General features: G+C 41.0%; 1 protein-coding gene across 13 annotated transcripts in view; it reads left to right on the top strand.

Moving 5' to 3' along the window:
- The window catches only part of LOC138971784 (twitchin-like), a 307,593-nt gene that overhangs the window by 209,393 nt on the left and 77,393 nt on the right, over positions 1-20,807 (top strand). For all 13 annotated transcript variants that reach the window (XM_070344585.1, XM_070344594.1, XM_070344586.1 and 10 more), the window contains 9 exons: positions 1,585-1,723; positions 2,599-2,720; positions 10,975-11,119; positions 12,226-12,367; positions 12,737-12,864; positions 13,289-13,381; positions 13,865-14,059; positions 14,677-14,976; positions 20,654-20,805. In XM_070344585.1, coding sequence (XP_070200686.1) covers positions 1,585-1,723; positions 2,599-2,720; positions 10,975-11,119; positions 12,226-12,367; positions 12,737-12,864; positions 13,289-13,381; positions 13,865-14,059; positions 14,677-14,976; positions 20,654-20,805 — 1,416 coding nt within the window. The remainder of the gene's footprint in view (positions 1-1,584; positions 1,724-2,598; positions 2,721-10,974; positions 11,120-12,225; positions 12,368-12,736; positions 12,865-13,288; positions 13,382-13,864; positions 14,060-14,676; positions 14,977-20,653; positions 20,806-20,807) is intronic.

Here is a 20,807-nt window from a genome sequence, read left to right on the forward strand (position 1 = left end):
CCGTGGACAATCTGAGAAAAAACGTGTCTTTAAAAGTAGTGAGTCTTTGCGCGGAGCCGGTAAATTTTCAATTCAATTCAATTCAACTCAGAACAACTTTATTATCTGACTGTTCGACAAACAGAATTTTTTCTTTCGGTTGTATTCATAAATAACATCGCATAAAAAGTACACATCAATACACACATAACCCAAACCACATAGATTATGCACAGAACATCGGAGAATACAGTCTTAAAAGACTGGAAGTCTTAAATCGAGGAGGAACGGGGGGGGGGGGGGGGGGGGGCGGCCTTAAAGGCGGGTTCCGCTGTACACATCGCCGGCGTTTTGCAGACAGCTGAAAACACAACAGAAAACTTATGGACCTTATCTGTGAGGCTTTATCAAGGGGCAAGGAAATGTTTGTACATTGCAACCTTAACGTGTAGTGGGCCTTGAGAAGAACGGGCCATTGTACTGAGCAGGCCTTGTGATGGGGGGGGGGGGGGTCAATATTAACGCTTTTGAGCTTCAGAGTTTATACCTTAAACGATCTTAACCGTTTTAAGCTGTGTATGCCAACAGATCACAAATCGTTGTTGTGAGAATTGTGTGGAATTCTTCATAACTATATTTGCAAAAGTAGCACGCATTGTAAACACTATTTTGTGTTTACCATATGTTCTACTTTTGCAAGTAGGGTTTTTATAGTCTTACGCACCAGTCTACACAACTCGTTACAAAAAGTGGAACGCTTCTGTTTACACTATTTACAGTGTACACACATACATGCAAACACAAACACACTTTCCCAGAGAGCGAAAAACACATGCACACAAAAACCGTTACTCACGTGCGGTGTGGGTGTTTGTGCGTGTGTGTTTGTGCGTACATGCGTGCGCGCGCGCGCGCGTGTGTGTGTGCCAGTGTGTGTGTGTGTGTGTGTGTGAGTGTGTGTATGTGTGCCGTGTGTCAGTGCGCGCGCGTGCGTGTGTGTGTGGGTCCGGGAGTGTAAACAGGTTTTCTGCAGTAAAACAACAGCACCGTTTTACTGCTGCATTCTTGATTTCAATTTTACTGCAGTAAAATGTTTTGCTCCAGAAAAACCCGTTGCTTCGGCGAAAGATGACATTATGCAGAAATGCTGCAGAAAGACAGTTTTTCTCCAGCATTTCTGTTTTTCTGCAGAATAACTGAATAATGCCAAAATGCTGAAGAAAAAGTGTAAACAGTGTGTGTGCCAGTGTGAGTGTGTGTATGTGTGCCGTGTGTCAGTGCGCGCGCGTGTGTGTGTGTGTGTGTGGGAGTGTAAACAGTTTTTCTCCAGTAAAACAACATCACCGTTTTACTGCAGCATTCTTGATTTAAATTTTACTGTTTTACTGCAGAAAAAAAACGTTGCTCTCACGAAAGATGACATTATGCAGAAATGCTGCAGAAACAAACAGTTTTTCTCCAGCATTTCTGTTTTTCTGCAGAATAACTGAATAAAGTCATAATCCGCTAAGGATACTTTAGCACACACATACATATACACGAACGCATGCACGCACGCATTTACACAGACAAACTTAAAACTTAAATGTTCCTTTTATATTGCAGTACACTCCTGGCAAGTATGAGATCTCGCGACGTGAGAACCGCTGTATTCTGCGAGTGGTCAACGCCCAGCCCGATGATATGGCCGAGTTTACCTGCAAGTGTGGCGAGGCGGGCACCACCACCAAGCTGATTGTGGCAGGTACAGTGACCTTTCAAAACTCTGAGAAAATCAGGTCTTAAAAAGGACGGAAAAACAGGTCTTAAAAAGGAGGGGAAATCAGGTTTTAAAAAGGAGGGGGTCTTAAAATGTAGGTAAATGTACAGAGGTTATGAACAGACAATCTGAAAAAAGCAGGGTCTTAAAAAGGAGAAGCCTTAAATCTTTGGGTCTAAAAAAGGGGGTTCCACTATATTGGTCAGAGTTTAAACAGTCTGTGGAAAAGATATCCGTATGAATCAAAAACTGGTGGAAGGCCTTTATGACTCTGACTCCCCCCCCCCATGCACTGTTGAAGACATCGGACACCGACTGACCCAGGCCATAAAATAGATTTCGCTAATATTTTGCCTGTGACATTTTCAGAGTGTGTTGAGACAAGTGTAAAACAATTAGAGAAATCGATCGGACTGACTTTATGATACAGAATTTTGAATATGATGACAATAAGCCAAGAATAATATAATCGAGGGTTGGGTAATGGATTGGGGCATCTGACTGATCAATTAGAATCACATGACCTATTTTGTAAGTGGTATTAATCCCTGGTTTACGTTTGTTGTAATGATTTGTTTCTATTTGACTTATCGTTGAATTATGTTACTATTAGCTTTACAACAGGAGGTGGGTATGCGACGTTTAGATAAATAACTTAACCCTTCTGTGATCTGTTAATCTGCAGTTTTGAACTGTGAACAAAGAAAAACTTTTGGATCTTAATTATGGGTATTACAGTGGAACTGTCTTTTTAAGACCCCAGAATTTAGACCTTGCTTTTTTAAGATTTTCTATGAAGAAATAAATCGTTGTGTATACCTTTGTTTCATTTTTGGTTCTTTTTGCTTTTTTGCCATCAGAGCCTGAGTGGGAGTTCATGAAGAAGCTGGATGACGTGGAGGCTGTGGAGAGAGAAAAGGCCATCTTTGAGTGTGACGTCTCCGACTCCGAGGCTGACGTCACGTGGTGGAGAGGAGAGAAGGTACGTCACTCTGCCTGGCTTTCTTTTTCTATTGTCTCCACTTGGATGACGCTTTATAATGTTACTCATTGCTCTTGTTCAGCTGTGATTATGACGTGACTAAGTCATACTTTTAATGGCTTGTTTTTTTCTCAGAATATAATGATTGAAAATGTAAGACATTTAACAGCTGTTTTGTCTGTACGTTTCACGCTCTAACTCTGCTTGGTTCTTGTGCTTTTGTCATTATTACTTCGTTCGTTTTACATGGTTAACAATATCTTAACAACAGTTCCACTCATTTATATAATTTAATTCTTTAACTGTGTTACTTTTATACTTAATTTGTAAAGAATACAAGTTTAGTTTGATTAACATACTGTCTTTCTCTTCTGCATTGACTATGAAGTAAAGATTAACATTTCAGTACTGTTCAGTGATGGCGAATGTATTTAGCGCTCTTTCTTTTTCTGCTCTTTGTTAATGCTTATACTCACTGTAAAAGACTTCACCCTTCTTTGCAATAATCATGTGAACTTAACAACAAGCAAGCCGCAGTCATTTTTATTAACTGTCTTTGTTAAGGCCTAAAAAAAATAGGTGTGGTTACGGTAACCCGACCTACCCTATTTTTAGGGGCCGATCCTATAACTTTTTATTACATTTTGTCCAAAAAAAAAAAAAAAAAAAAAAAAAAAAAAACCGAGTGCAAAAAACGCAATGAAAGCGAAAGCGCCCGTGTCGCACACTTATTTCCCTGTCAAGTAGGTTTAATTTGTACACATTAGAAAAAAAAGTTAAAAAAAAAAGTGATTGCCTACCTACCTACCCTATTTTTTTTTGGCTATGTTACCGTAACCACACCTATTTTTTTTTGGCCTAATGCTTATACTCACTGTAAAAGACTTCACTCGTCTTTGCAATAATCATGTGAACTTAACAACAAGCAAGCCGCAGTCATTGTTATTAACTGTCTGTTCTGTCTTCATTTGGTCATGATATGTACTCAGTGTGTAACTTTGCATACAAGCTGTTAATAATCCGTTGAACTAAAACATATACTCTTGCTTTTGCAAGAAATCTTCTTTTTATGTTCAAGCATCTGCTTTGTTATGGATGGGATCTTTGAGCTTATACTAATTCATTTACAATGTAACATTTCTTTCAGACTGAAGACGAAGTGATATGGGAGGTATGCAAATCATGATGGTCGTGTTTGCACTGATACCATTGCTAGTACCCATATTAGATTTCATGACACTCCGTTAGAATATTGTGTAGATTCACTTGATTAGATATAGAAATTCTTAGCTGCCATTCGCACGAGGTGAGTATACCTACAATAAGTGATAGCACTGTGTTTAATTCTGTAAAATATTTGCACTTGAACCCTTTCAGCCCCAGCCATTTCAAGTGTAGATTTGTTAGGAATCCTAGTTTTGGTCTTCAACTCTGACTAACTTTTTGTTTAACTGTAAGCTAAATTGCCATTGGTTCGTTTGTGAATTTCGACGTTGGGGCTGTAAAGGTTAACACACATCCATTGCATCTTAACACACGGCCAGTACCGTGTAACTGGCCTTGATACAGAACGATCCAAGGGGGGCAATCTCAGTCATCTGAAAGAGGGAAATCCAAACGCAATCCGCTTTGTTCGATTTTATGGGCTTGGGCGATAGAGAAAAATAAGAAAAGCAAAAGCTGGAGTCCAGTCTGGACGAAACTGCTATCAAGAACGCAGAATTGATTTTTTCTGAGGTTTTTTTTGTTGCCTTAAGCGCCATGTTTATCGGAGCAGGAAACTCGTTGATGCATGTCAACAAGCATCAGATGTGCGAGAAGCAAAATTGTGCCGCAACTTCAGTTTTAGCTCGACACGGCGCTTACGGAAAAAAAAAATCAGAAAAAAATCAATTCTGCGTTCTTGATAGCAGTTTTGTCCAGACTGGACTCCAGCTTTTGCTTTTCTTATTTTTCTCTATCGTCCAAGCCCATAAAATCGAACAAAGCGGATTGCGTTTGGATTTCCCTCTTTCAGATGACTGAAATTGCCCCCGTTGGATCGTTCCGTATCAAGGCCAGTCACACGGTACTGGCCGTGTGTTCAAGATGACATCCATTGCTTTTATTTGTCACTGCAGAGTGTAAAGTACAATGGATGAGACATGACCTGTATGTAGCTTCATGCTGTTATCATCTTACCGTGGATAATTGTCTTACTTGATCCGTAGTGTTGTGTCCTGAAATCCTATCCTTTTGATCACACACATGTGTCCATCCTCAGTGTTTGTTGCTGAATACTGGATTCAGAACCCCAGCCACGTAGAAAAAAGACGTGTTCAACAATTTAATGATAGTTTACCTACCCTGAAGACAAATGCCCCATAATGCAAAACGTTGACTACTTGTGTTACTGTCATTTGTGTTTGGTGTTTTGAATACTTTTCACAAGGATCTCCTGTGTTCCTTCACCATGTCCAGTAGAGATGTGTCTTAGAGATTTGTCTTGTATTTGACGGCACTTTACAGTCTAGAAAGTGTTATTTGTCTGTCAACTACACCTCAATAGACGAATTCCAGAAAAAAAATTCTGTCGGGTTTGTATGCCGGCTTGTGACGTTTTCATCTTTCGCCGTGTTGATATTTCGCTTCTCGGCCTCGTTGATCTAGTATAAACTCTACACTGCGGTACCGGTGTGACGTTTTCATCATATTTCGCCTCTCGGCCTCGTTGATCTAATATAAACTCTACACTGAACAAAAAAAAACACCCTTCGATAGTACTGATGAGCGACCTTGTGTACCTTACATTCATGGGGCCAAATTTGTCCAACCAATTTGTTTTATTTAACTTAGAAATTTGATTCATCCTAAAATGTTTTTCTTCTTACTCAAGGGACGTAACCACTCAGTCCACGTTTTCGAAGAATTCGATTTTGGGGGTGAAATCTACTAAATTTTACCACCAATTTTATTCACATGCAAGAAACTGACATGCTTTTCGTCCATAAATAATTTCACTTCTTAATTTTACCAGGAAACAACATTTCAGTCTTGAGTATATGTCGAGGGGAAAATATGTACACAGGCGAAAGATGAAATCGTGACACCGGCTTGTGAAAGATTGACTACCCTTGCTTTTTTCGGACAAATATTGCCATGTGCTTCCTGTACACGTGTTTGAAACACACCCCTCGCTAGTGACTAGCCTGTAATGTCAAGTGGGAAAGTTTCCCCCTGTGACACTAGTTCCAATCACTAGCCGAGGGGGTGTATTTCAAACACATGTACAAGACGCACATGGCAATATGTGACCCTCCACCACGAAATGAGTCGCATGTCACCTCGCGCGGTTCTGCGCTAGGCTTAATATATATAAGTCCGGGGAGTGTCTGGTAACAGTGTGAGGGTCACCTTAGTCACAGGCTTATAACTCAAAGAGTTTTCGCTCTTTTCTAAAACGGTTTTTACCACAGGATAGAGCATAATAAACTCTTTGGGAAAATGTAAAAATATGAAAATCAGGCAAAGGTGGCATGCGACTCATTCCGTGGTGGAGGGTCACATATTTGTTCCCGAGCAAAAGCAAGGGCACTCACTCTTTCACAACCCATACACACCCGACGGAGTTATTCCCGAAATTCGTCTATTTGCAGCCCTGTTTTGTCTGGTCCGTGTCAAAAGGACACAGACTGTGTATTGGCCCTTGATGTGTGCACCTGTGTTCTTAAAGGGACAATACTCCTTCCTGCAAAAACAGTTCTGCTCACTGTCTCAATCAATCAATCAATGAGGCTTATATCGCGCATATTCCGTGGGTACAGTTCTAGGCGCTCTGCAGTGATGCCGTGTGAGATGTAGAGGTTACATGCCGAGTCTCAGTGATTATCAAAAATAATGGTCGAAGTTAGCGGATCATGAAAAATGCGAGCTTCAGCGAGCTTTTTCATGACCGCGAACTGAGACCATTATTTTTAATAATCACTGAGACGAGGTATGTAACCTCTTTATTCCTCCTTTCTTCATAGGAGTTTTTGTGCGAAAGTTTGATCGAATCCAAATCACTCAACCAGTCTACCTGCGCTGGCGATTGAATAATGCGCGGTTGTATAGTTCAGGGAAAATCAATCAATTCTGTTAACACTTCTTGTCAGTTTCCCTGTTTTGGGTTATGTTGTTATTCTGCTGTGCCGGTAAAGGCAGATAGTGTGTGTTCTGGTCATGTTTTGGTATCGCTTAGGAAATGTTCTTTCTTCGAATGGGACAAGCAGACGAACTTTTGCACCCGTGTTCCAACGTTAAAAACTGTATGAAGTTCCGTTTTCTGGGGCAAAATAGTGTATGAAACCGCTGTATGTTCTTTAAATTGATGCGATGTGTGCATTTGGTTGCGTGTGATCTGTTCATAAAATGAAATATGGTCGAAAACTAACCGTCGGATTGCAGTCTTGTCCAAGCAACTCAGTTCAGAAAATTTGGAAGGGGAACTACTCTTGTCGTACGAGAGTTACTTGCCTTGGGAGTTTGCGTGCACTCATAAGAGATCTAAAGCGAGTTTCTCTGCACTGATCGTTAGATTTGGATTTAGAAAACAACCAAACTCATAGATTTTATATGGAGATTAATGTTTTCAAGCCTGTAGTTGCCAGTTTAAATGCAGTATGTTTGTATTGTTTGGTCTAGAGATGTATATTTCGTACATTGGAGCGTTCGGAACTTTTCAATCGCTAAAGTAGTTCCCTCAAAGTCTAACTCATCAACCTGTGAGCTATCGAGGATTCAGGCCCGTTGTTGGGTAAGTGATTTTGGTTGTTGGGTAAGTTACCGAAAAATAACTAGCCCTACACCTTTACAGAGAGAAAGAAGCAGAGGGGGGAATAAGAAATTTTATACGGCCAGTAGATTAAAGCCATTTCGGCGCATATTTACCTTTCACGGCCTATTATTCCAAGTCACACGGGTATAGGTAGACAATTATTAACTGTGCCTAAGCAATTTTGCCAGGAAAGACCCTTTTGTCAATCGTGGGATCTTTAACGTGCACACCCAATGTAGTGTACACGGGGGGAGGTTCGGACACCGAAGAGAGTCTGCACACAAAGTTGACTCTGTGAAATAAATTTCTGCCGAACCTGGGATCGAACTCACGCTGACAGCGGCCAACTGAATACAAATCCAGCGCGCTACCAACTGAGCTATATCCCCGTCTCAGATCTGCCTGGCAGCGATAAGACCTGCATCCCTCATCTTAACTTCACAGAAGAATCAGTGGCTTTTGAGAAGAAACAAATTCCCAATCTGTGAAAACTGCTTCCTACTATACTCACTATTTCAGATCTGTCCAGGGGGCCCGGTAGCTCAGTTGGTAGAGTACTGGACTTGTGATCGAAAGGTCGCAGGATCGAATTCGGGCCGGGACGGACACGGGTCAACTTTATGTGCAGACCCAGAGACGGAAGCCATGTCCCACCCCCGTGTCATCACAATGGCACGTAAAAGACCTTGGTCATTCTGCCATAAGTGCAGGTGGCTGAATACACCTAAACACGCAGACACCTGGGTAGCGCGACTCCGTTGCTGCTAGCTTTCCACTGGGAGGAAGCGACCCGAATTTCCCAGCGATGGGACAATAAAGTAATGAAAATGAAATGAAAATTAAGACCATTCCTCACCTTGGACACATACCAAACAAGTCGCGTTAGGCGAAATTACTACATTTTGTCAAGCTGTGGAACTCACAGAATGAAACTGAACGCCGCACTACATTTTTTCACAATGACCGTAGTCCGCCGCTAGTGCAGTGCAAAAGGCAGTGAAAGTGACGAGCCTGTTTAGCGCGGTAGCGGTTGCGCTGTGCTGCATAGCACGCTTTACTGTACCTCTCTTCGTTTTAACTTTCGGAGCGTGTTTTTAATCCAAACATATCATATCTATATGTTTTTGGAATCAGGAACCGACAAGGAATAAGATGAACTTGTTTTTAAATTGAGTTCGGAAATTTAATTTTCAGAGCTTGTTTTTAATCCGAATATAAGATGAACTTGTTTTTAAATCGATTTCGGAAATCTAATTTTAATCATAATTTTTATATTTTTAATTTTCATAGCTTGTTTTTAATCCGAATATATGTTTTTGGAATCAGGAACCGACAAGGAATAAGATGAACTTGTTTTTAAATCGATTTCGGAAATTTAATTTTAATCATCATTTTTATATTTTTAATTTTCAGAGCTTGTTTTTAATCCGAATATAACATATTTATATGTTTTTGGAATCAGAACATGATGAAGAATAAAATAAAAGTAATTTTGGATCGTTTTATAAAAAAATAATTTTAATCACAATTTTCAGATGTTTAATGACCAAAGTCATTAATTAATTTTTAAGCCTCCATGCTGAAATGCAATACCGAAGTCCGGCCTTCGTCGAAGATTGCTTGGCCAAATTTTCAATCAATTTGATTGAAAAATGAAGGCGTGACAGTGCCGCCTCAACTTTTACAAAAATCCGGATATGACGTCATAAAAGACATTTATCGAAAAAAAGAAAAAAAAGTCTGGGGATATCATTCCCAGGAACTCTCATGCTAAATTTCATAAAGATCGGTCCAGTAGTTTACTCTGCTCTACACACACACACGCACAGACAGACACACACACACACACACACACACACACACACACACACACACACACACACACACACACACACTAATCTGTGAAAACAGCTTCCTACTCACTATCTCCAATCTGTCCAGGGTTAAGACCATCCCTCACCTTGGACACATACTAACAAGTCGCGTAAGGCGAAAATACAATATTTAGTCAAGTAGCTGCCATTTTTCAGCAAGACCGTATACTCGTAGCATCGTCAGTCCACCGCTCATGGCAAAGGCAGTGAAATTGACAAGAAGAGCGGGGTAGTAGTTGCGCTAAGAAGGATAGCACGCTTTTCTGTACCTCTCTTTGTTTTAACTTTCTGAGCGTGTTTTTAATCCAAACATATCATATCTATATGTTTTTGGAATCAGGAACCGACAAGGAATAAGATGAAAGTGTTTTTAAATTGATTTGGAACATTTAATTTTGATAATAATTTTTATATATTTAATTTTCAGAGCTTGTTTTTAATCCGAATATAACATATTTATATGTTTTTGGAATCAGCAAATGATGGAGAATAAGATAAACGTAAATTTGGATCGTTTTATAAATTTTTATTTTTTTTTACAATTTTCCGATTTTTAATGACCAAAGTCATTAATTAATTTTTAAGCCACCAAGCTGAAATGCAATACCGAACCCCGGGCTTCGTCGAAGAATACTTGACCAAAATTTCAACCAATTTGGTTGAAAAATGAGGGCGTGACAGTGCCGCCTCAACTTTCACGAAAAGCCGGATATGACGTCATCAAAGACATTTATCGAAAAAAGGAGAAAAACGTTCGGGGATATCAATCCCAGGAACTCTCATGTAAAATTTCATAAAGATCGGCCCAGTAGTTTGGTCTGAATCGCTCTACACGCACGCACGCACGCACACACACACACACACACATACACCACGACCCTCGTTTCGATTCCCCCTCGATGTTAATATATTTAGTCAAAACTTGACTAAATATAACAAACAACATCCTGAATGCTTCCTGTGCAGAGTTTTTTAATTTTTTAATTGAAATAACTTCACAGAAGAATCAGTGTTAAACAGTATATTCTCAGATGTTCTGTTAATGTGCTCTGTAAATGTATCTTCTTTCTAAGTCTCTCCCCCTTTTAAGACTTGATTTTCTACATTTATTATGGTCTTAAAAAGGAGGACGGGTAACGGCTGTTAAAAAAAATTCAAGTTGTACGACCTCCCGGCAAAGCCATTAGGGGCATATTCCCGGGATTTGCTTCGACTTTAGATGAGATTCACTGTATGATACAAGCTCTGGTTAACAGTTGATTGCGTGTGTACCATTATTGGAGCTGAAGTCTGAAGTATCACTGTACCACTGTATCATACAAACAGTGTTTAACAGTTGATTGTGTATGTGCCATTGTAGGAGCTGAAGTCTGAAGTGGGTAACCAGTATCATACAAACTGTGTTTAACAGTTCAATGTGTATGTACCACTGTAGGAGCTGAAGTCTGAAGTGGGTAACCAGTATCATACAAACTGTGTTTAACAGTTCAATGTGTATGTACCACTGTAGGAGCTGAAGTCTGAAGTGGGTAACCAGTATCATACAAACTGTGTTTAACGGTTGATTGTGTATGTACCATTGTATGAGCTGAAGTCTGGCGGCAAGTTCGAGTTCCTCAAGGATGGGCTGAAGCGACGCCTGCAGATCAAGAACTGTAGCTCCAAGGACGACGGCAAATACACGTGCAAAATGCTCAAGCAGGAAACCACTGCTGAGCTTTACGTTGAACGTAAGTGCCGGATTTAAGGCGGTCCTTTGTTGAGCCCGAAGTCGACTTCGCGAAGTGGTTTTACCGAAAAGGTGTAGGTTGTACATTTAATTGTTCTATTTTGAATATGTTCTTTTGTCTAGAGCCATAGGTTAGGCACTTAAAAATGTCCAGTTATTATTACACCCCCGGTATAGGGGTGTGTATAGGTTTCACTCGATGTGTTTGTTTGTTTGTGTTCGCATATAGATCTCAAGAATGAACGGACCGATCGTCACCAAACTTGGTGAACAGGTTCTATACATTCCTGAGACGGTCCTTACAAAAATTGGGACCAGTCAAACACACGGTTAGGGAGTTATTGGTGGATTAAGATTCTACACGGACTTATAGAGGGACATACCTTCTCAGTTGGTGGCAGTCAGAATGGTAAGGACGGGGGTGTTTTTCCTACCTCGGAGGAATTTCTTGTTATTATTATTATTATTATTATTAAAACTCATTGCAAAAGCTTCGTGTGGCCAGCTTCGCAAAGCATACTTCGCGTAGTCGACTTCGCCTAGTTAAGGACAGGCTTTTTAAAACGTGGGTGTGCTTTGGTGAAATGCCTGGAAAGGTTACAACGTAGAACACCAGCTTATAATGTTGTTGCAAAATAGATTTCGTTTGGGGATGTTAGCAGTAGTTCAGACAAGTTATGTCTGTTCTGTGAATACGTGATGATTGTGTACATGTAAATTAATTTTATAGCTCAGAAAACTTCACATTTTTTTCTTGATATTTCTGAGACAGCACACTTACTCTGCATTGTATTGCGAAAAATGAGTCCCACTATACAATTGCTAACAGGAAAAACGTCCTTTAAAACTGCTTTGACAAAGTTCATGGTCTGGCGAAGAGTCTCTTTGTTTTAGTGATAGTGTGTCAGAGATTGGGAGGGAGACCGGGTACCTACTGTACATTGGGGTAAAGTGTGTAGATTTGCATTCACGTATGTGTTTTTAATGTTGTTGTTGTTTTTTATGTGAGACAGACCTCACAAATTCTTGTAGAGGCTGACATAACAATGACATTAAAAAGAATCATCATTCTCATCACAAACACTCCTTCTCTTCCCATTCTGACAGCCGACGTGAAGTTCATCAAGAAACTGTCGGACAAGAAGATCAAGGAGGGCGAACAGGTAGTGCTGGACGTCAAGGCCACCAACCCCCACAAACACCCCGTCAAGTGGATGATGGATGGTAAACCTCTACCCGACAACATCAGGTATGTAACAGCGCCGTGTGTGTGCGGGGGAGGGGGGGGGGGTAGGGGTGGATACGGAACAGGTAGTGCTGGACGTCAAGGCCACCAACCCCACAAACACCCCGTCAAGTGGATGATGGATAGAAAACCTCTACCCGACAACATCAGGTATGTAACAGTGCCCTGGCTGTGGGGTAGGGGTGGGTCTTGATGCAAGGAGGAGGGACAGGTAGTAGTGGACGTCAAGGAAACCACAGACAGACAGACAGACAGACAGAGATAGAGAGAGCTGTGTTATGGAGTTTGTTCTGCCTGGCACTCTCACGTGTTGTTTCCATTTGTAACTATATCAATATTTAATTATTTAACTGTACCTTTTGCTTGACTCAGGTACGAGGTGACTCAGAAGGGCGAGCTGTACAAACTGACCATCAAGAACGCGGACTTTGGGGACGGTGGGGAGTTCAGTCTAGAGATCGGGGAACGTCACACTCGCTGTAAACTGGACGTGGAGCCTCGTAAGTTGTGTGTGTGTGTGTGTGTGTGTGTGTGTGTGTGTGTGTGTGTGTGTGTGTGTGTGTGTGTGTATGTGTGTGGGTGTGTGTGTGTGTGGGTGGGTGTGGGTGGGTGGGGTGGGTGTGTGTGGGTGGGCGTGGGTGATTGTGAGCGTGAATCTGTGTCTGTTTGTCTGTCTTGTCTGTCTGCCTTGTCTGTCTGTCCATGTCTAATTGTGTCTATGGATAAGTGCCAATACACGTGTCTGTATACAAACATACGTACATACATACAGGTAGCCAAATATATCTTTCTATGTGGATGCATGTTTTAAGTATGTACACTACTCATATTTCAACTTCAACATACAACTGCTCTGTAGAAATTTCTGTTTTTGTGTGTATGTCTTCTGGTTAACCCCTTACACTTGCTGTTCTTTCCATTCAGTGCCCAGACCACCTGTCTTTGACATCGGCAAGATACCCAAAGAAATCTTCGTCAAGGAGGGAGAGAACATCAACCTGGAAATACCCTATGACGGTTTGTCTTTTCTCTTGTTGATTACGATAACATCTGTTTATATTTAACAAAACCAGCATTCAATTACTGTTCGAGCATCTTCCAACAGGCCTTTAGGGCTATCTTCCACAATTTAATACAAGGGGCTAAATCGGTAAGGACTTTCTTGTGCAGTGTAAGGACAGGAAAATGTATTTGACAGAAATCACATTGTTTTGCCACGGGTGAGTCTCTGGATCTATAAGCTCTATTTGGTGTGTTCCTCAAAGTACAGGACAAAGTTGGCGGGTCTTTGAGAATGGGGGGGGGGGGGGGGGGGGGAAGGGGGGCAAGGTGTTGTGGTCAGCTATATTACATGTACAGTGAGAATTATCCTCTTGGTCTCAATGCTTCCCTTTCCATGCAATACATATGTAAACAAAGCAGGATTCTGTGAGTGAGCGAGTGGATTTAAAAAAGAACCACGGGTATTTTGTAATTCAACAAAAGCTTTGTGGATTCCAGGGGCTCCTTTGCCGCGTGCCCAGTGGAGCAAGAACGGCGAGGCCCTGAATGAGGCTAACCTGGACACGGAGACTGTCCCCAAGTTAACCACCCTGCGCATCCCGGGGGCGAAGCGTGGAGACGCTGGTCAGTACGAACTGACCCTCAGCAACGATGCCGGAACCGCCAAAGTTCCCATCAAAATCACCGTCATGGGTGAGTTTTTTGTGTTGAGTGTGGAGTGATTTTATTTTTGTGTGCATGACAAAGGAGGAGATACGTGCAGTATAACAGTAAATGGTCAGGTGAGCTTAACTCAACGAATATTGTTATTCACAAATGGACACACTAAGGTGTCTGTTTGTCTAACGTTCATCATTAACACACAGTGTACACCCTAACTCTCTCTCTCTCTCTCTCTCTCTCTCTCTCTCTCTCTCTCTCTCTCTCTCTCTCTATCTCTCTCTCTCACTCACTCTCTCACTATCTCTCGCACTCACTCTCTCTCTGTCTCTCTCTCTCTCTCCCTCTCTCTCTGTCTCTCTCTCTCTCTATCTCTCTCTCTCACTCACTCTCTCACTATCTCTCGCACTCACTCTCTCTCTGTCTCTCTCTCTCTCTCCCTCTCTCTCTGTCTCTCTCTCCCTCTCTCTCTCTCACTCACTCACTCACCCTCTCTCTGTCTCTCTCTCTCTCCCTCTCTCTCTCTCACTCTCTCTCTCTCACACTCTCTCTCCCTCTGTTTCTGCCCCCCCTCTCTCTCTCTCTCTCTCTCTTTCTGTTACCTTCATCCACACAACCTCAATACTTCTTTCAATTTAACACATAAACAGGTCCCCCAAGTGCCCCCAACGGCCCTCTGGATGTCATGGACATCTACGCCGACCGCTGCGCCCTCTTGTGGGACAAACCCAAGGACGACGGCGGCTCTCCCATCAAGCACTACACGGTGGAGAAATGCGACGACGCCACCGGAGTGTGGGAGAAGGTGTGCGAAACGGACGACCTTGAGATTGACGTGTCTGACCTGACCCCGGGTCACAAGTACCAGTTCCGGGTCGCTGCGGTCAACGAAGAAGGACAGAGCGAGTTCCTGTCCACCACTGCTCCCATTCTGGCCAAAGATCCATGGGGTGGGTGTTGGGTGTTTGGTGTTTGTGTTTTCGTTTCTTTATTTTTTGAGGATTTTGTCTTGTTGAATCTGTGATTAACATATGTCCGACTTGGTGGTGATCTTCAGGGATGGAATTTTTATGTGGATCCGTTTGGTGTTTTTTTTTTTATCAATCTGAACACATGAAATAACCCAAATGTTATGTCCAAATTGTAGATATTTCTTCAGTCCCAGACCCCCACAACTCCCCCTCCCTCGCACCTAAACCCTAGCTCTAGTCAGTTTCGTTATTTCTAGCCTAATCCCATCCCTAGATCATTTACAGTCGGTTTTTTAACCCTTAACTGTTTTGTCACAATCTGTTTTAATGGTATTGGGATTGAATTGTCTTGTCTTTGTCCTTCAAGTAACTTAATAATTCAGTGTTTGTCATTAATGTGTGTATTTAACGTTTGACAGCGGTGATTGAGTGCTTATTAAAGTTTTGATTGTCTGTGTGACGACTCGTTTTATTGCACTAAACTTGAAAGCTTTTACCTTTGTTTTGAAATGAGTTTGATAACTACTGCTGAGATCATTTATTGCTGATATTTCTTAAAAGAAATTTATTCATACATGTTTTGATTAATACGTGTGGTGTTGATAACGATCTAACTTTTGGTGAAAACTAAACATTCTTGTTTACAATGCACTGACAACATTGTCCCACAAAATGTCCACAATTATGCTCTGTGATTTACTTAACAGCAAAACACTTTTTGTATTGATGTTGATGTGGTTTGGGTCATTTTAATAACTCTGGTTAACATACTAAATCTACTAATCGCTTTCTTTCAGGGGCTGAAGGCAAAAGTAAGAAAACACTGAATTGGTTTGATTTTCTCATCCCTTTCTTTTGAGAATGCAAGTTTTCTGCACACAGTTGTTCATGTAATCCAAATGCACAATCTTTCAGGGGCTGAAGACAGGCGAAGAAAATAGGTGTAGGTGTTATGCTTGTTGAGACAGCATGAGCACAGCAAAAAAAGAGTATTTATCTCTGGGCACAGTAGCTTAATACCCTTCTCTGGCTGTCTTGTTTGTTACTCTCCACCCCCTTCTCTCTGTCTCTCTCCCTCTTCTCTCTCTCTCTCTCTCTCTCTCTCTCTCCCTCTCTCTCTCCTTACCTCTCCCCCCCTCTCTCTCTCTCTCTCTCTCTCTCTCTCTCTCTCTCTCTCTATTCCTCTCTCTCTGTTTAAATCAGGTGATCCTTCTGATCCCTCTAATTACAGGCCTATTTCAATCCCGTCACCACTTTCAATACCCTTGGAAAAACATATATATAAACATGCCCTAGCACATTTTGATAAAAACAATTTATTCCATCCAAAACAATCTGGTTTTCGCAAAAAGCACTCATGTCATACAGCTCTTATAAATCTAATTGATCAATGGCTAACCAACATAAATTCCAACACATTTTCTGCAGCACTGTTTGTGGATTTTGCAAAGGCGTTCGATGTTATTGATCATTCTCTAGTCACCATTCCATAAATTATTTGTCAAAAACTCTCCAAGAAAGCATTGATGCACTCTTGAATTGGTCAGAGTTAAACCATATGTCTCTTAACCATACAAAAACAAAATTTATGTTAATAACCACAAGGCAGAAACGACAAAACCTATTATCGAGCATTCCACCTCTTTATATTAAAAATCAAGTATTGGAAGAAGTGTCTCACCATAAAGTCCTTGGTGTAAAGATTGATAATAATTTATCATGGCATGATCACATTGATTACATCTGTAAGATTGCTTCCCAAAAAATATATCAGTTATCAAAAATAAAACATTTCTTGAATCTTCACTCGCGAAAGATTTTTTTTTACAATCACATCTTATCAAATATTGATTATGCATCCACTGTATGGGATTGTGCAAGTGCTAATGTTTTGAAACCTTTAGCCAGTCTTCACAGAAGAGCAGTTAAGCTTATTATGCTAAAAAATCACACTCCTTCAGAATCTGATTATAAAAATTTGCAAGTATTACCATTTCAAAAAAGATTAATGTATAATAAAGGTGTTATGATGCATAAAGTGATGTCAGGATATGCACCGGAGACATTACGTGATAATTTTATTTTGAACTATAACAGACTAAAAATCATAACACCGACTCCACGTATTGACCTTTTCAAATCAAGCCTTCTTTATTCAGGTGCGGTCCTATGGAACTCACTGCCTATTTTTCTTAAGCATAAAACAAACACAGACAGCTTCAAACAAAATTATATGTCGCACATAATGCAACTAAACATGTGCTGAATGGTTCATCAATTCATTTAAAATGTATGTGCATGTTAAACAGAATTATAATTATAATAATATGCAGATCTAAATTAAGTTATGTTAAATATAATTGACATTTTTTATCATTGGAAATTGTACTTAAAATGCAGCATGACAATTTATTTTTTAAATTTGTATCTGTATATACAGTTATAATGTATTAAGGTTGATGTGATAGTTCTTTGATTATATTGTTTTCTGTTCTTGTTGATCCTATAAAATTATTAGGGCGAGGGCTGGATGTAAAAAAGCAATATTATAAGATGTTTGATGGGTTGTTGACCGACCAGCGTTTTTGTCGTCCGAGGGGGGAGCATATCGTCTTTTGTTTCATATTTATTGACCAAGGCCGAAGGCCGCGGTCAATAAATATTAAACAAAAGTCGATATGCCCCCCGAGGACCGACACAAAAAGCTGGTCTGACAACAAACCACCAAACATCGTTTTTGTCATCATTTTGGTAGTGAAAAAATAAGTGCACAATCAACCCAGGGAGCCATGCTTTGAAACACGGGTTCCGTGCTGATAACCACACGAGTTCCGTGCGGATAACCACTGGCAATCAAAGCTGGCGTGTGAAAGCAACTTTCTGTATTTTTGAGTTCATAAAATGTTGGGATGAACATGTCAGGTTTGAGGATGCACAGTTCTGTTTGTTCATCTCGGTATTCCACTCCCTCGGCTTTCAGTTGTGAGTATTAAGCTTAGTAATCGAATGTGGAAGCTACGTTGGGTCAAACGGGTCACAGAAGATTTGCGTCGTGCAGCGAAGGAAAGAATCGCGATCTTGTTTCCGACTCAGTACCTCTTTGTTTTTCATTTGACCTGTCAATCTGCTTGCTCGGCTTTGTGAGATGTTTGCATACCTTCTTGCTATTTTCTTTGCTTTTATTATTTCTTATTTGTGCTTCGTTTATCGATACAACGTCTTGTGCACGGGTCAAAATGTGTGTGTCAGGGGTCAATTGGTTTGACTTGAACTTGATGTTCGTGTTTCTCACACAAAGATACACGCACTCCATGACTTTGTAAGAAGACATAACATATCGGTAGGTTTCATTTGTTTGTGATGAATTTATTGAAGTAGTTTTGGTTTTTTGTTTACTTTTGCTAGTTTGCCAGTTGGTTTTTGGAACCAGAGACATAGATAGTATGTATGTCTCTGTTGGAACTTTGCAAAGCAGTGTTGTGTCGTCTGTTTAGGTCTGGGGAAACGCCAATGAAAAGAGCCGAAGAATCCTCGAGCGTTTCTATTGGGTTTGCTTTTGATTATCCATGTAATAGGGCTTCCTGCAACTATGGTAACCGGGGATTTATTCCCCGGGGAACATGAGATTTATTTCCCAGGTGCTTGTGAATGAAAACTCGTGAAAATGATGACAATCTTGCTTATCTATTACCCTCGATAATAAAGATTTTGTCTTGTCTTGTCTTGTCTCTCTCCCTCTCTCTCTCCCTCTTCTCTCTCTCTCTCTCTCTCTCTCTCTCTCTCTCTCTCCCTCTCTCTCGATCTCTCTCCCTCTCTCTCTCTCTCTCCCTCTCTCTCTCCCCCCTCTCTCTCTCCCCCCCCTCTCTCTCTCTCTCTCTCTCCCCCCTCTCTCTCTCTCTCTCTCTCTCTCTCTCTCTCTCTCTCTCTCTCTCTCTTCTCTCTCTCTGTTTATTTATTTCTCTTTTGTTTGACCTCATTCGGACCATGGAAAAGAAGATTCAACAATGTATGTCAATCTTGTAGGAAGACTACACATGTACTATACTGTAGCTTACAAATGATAGCTTGAAACCAATCTCTCTCAGGCTGGACCTCAACTACATTTTGCCTCTCACATCAGTTAAGGCTTGTAAATGTGTTGTAGTAACTTACATGATTTATATTCAGATTACAATTTGTTTTAAATCGTTGTTAATCACAAGAATCAACATACAATTATACACAACGAATGCCAATAATACATACAATGGAATCAGATAGTCATTCTGCAAAAGTGAGTACTTTGAATCTGAATGAACATTTCATCTTAATGACGATAACATCTAAAAACCTGTATTTATGAGAGCAAAATGAGTTGATCTTGCCAGAAGAAAATTGTGCCTGTTATAGTTTCAGTATCTGCTTTGTTTTATGAGAGGAGCTTAGACAGTAGTTTTGATTGTGCCTTGTTTCGCTTGCATTTAGTAACAGAATATGTGACCCTCCACCACGAAATGAGTCGCATGTCACCTCGCGCGGTTCCGCTGCGCTAGGCTTAATATAAGTCCGGGGGGACTGTGGTAAAAGTGTGAGGCTCACCTTAGTCACAGGCTTATAACTCGAAAAGTGTTCGCTCTTTTCTAAAACGGTTTTTACCACTGGAAAGAGCATGACACACTCTTTAGGAAAAGGTAAAAAATATGAACATCATGCAAAGATGACATGCGACTCATTCCGTGGTGGAGTGTCACAATTGGTAAACAGCATTGGCTCTCTGGGATGGGGGTGTGTAAAATATGGGTACATTAAAAGTGTCATTCAGAATCTCCAGCTCTGTCTACGTAACACATTATCAGTCTGTTCCAGTTTATCTCCACCTTCCTTCATCTTGTCCCCTAACCTCTCCAGAGTAACTGCTGGAAATAAAGACCCGCTCTTATAATTACTGTTTACAGCTCACAATAACTTGTGTATTGAAAAAAGCACGTTATGCAGCTAGAGGGAATAAATGTAAGTGCATCCTGTTTACTTGTCTTTTTAACTCGTGATAAAGGGTCAGCCTTCAACATGCAGTATATGTTTATTCCCTTTTTTGAAATACATTATCCAAAATGGAACACTGCCTACAGGGACGAAATGAACTGTGATTTGCATTACTTTGTTTGTATCTTAATCTATGCACAGATAGACGGTCACTTACCATTTTCACATACACACTCACATGTACAATCACAGCACACAGATACACTCACACATTTACAGTGCCTCATATCTTTCTCTCTACTGCCCCCCCCCCCCCCTCTAAAGCATTTATCCAGTTAAGACCATAAACCTTTTTTCTTATGTAGTAAAGTTCATCCCCCCTCTTTGTCTCTCTGCCTGTTTCTGTCTCTGCCTGTTTCTATCTCTGCCTGTCTGTCCGTTTCTGTCTGTCTCTCTGTCTTTCTCTGTTGTCTCTGTCTTTGTCTTTTTCTTTCTTCCTCTGTCTCTCTGGCTCCCTGTGTGTGTGTGTGTGTGTGTGTGTGTGTGTGTGTGTGTGTGTGTGTCTCCCTCTCTCTCTCTCTCTCTCTCTCTCTCCTCTCTCCTCTCTCTCTCTCTCTCTCTCTCTCTCTCTCTCTCTCTCTGAAAAAACACCGTGAACAAATGTTCTAATCTTCGTTACACTGGTACCCTACAGACCCAACCACGGCTCCGCTTAACCCCGACATCCTGGACTACGACAAGGATTACGTGGAGGTCGAGTTTGATCCGCCAGAGAAGGAGAACGGGGCGCCCGTGCAGGGCTACGTCATTGAGTACAGAGAGAAGGGAGACAAAGAATGGAAGAAGGT

The sequence above is a fragment of the Littorina saxatilis genome, linkage group LG7 (genome assembly GCF_037325665.1).
Source record: "Littorina saxatilis isolate snail1 linkage group LG7, US_GU_Lsax_2.0, whole genome shotgun sequence".
Classification (NCBI taxonomy): Eukaryota; Metazoa; Mollusca; class Gastropoda; order Littorinimorpha; family Littorinidae; genus Littorina; species Littorina saxatilis.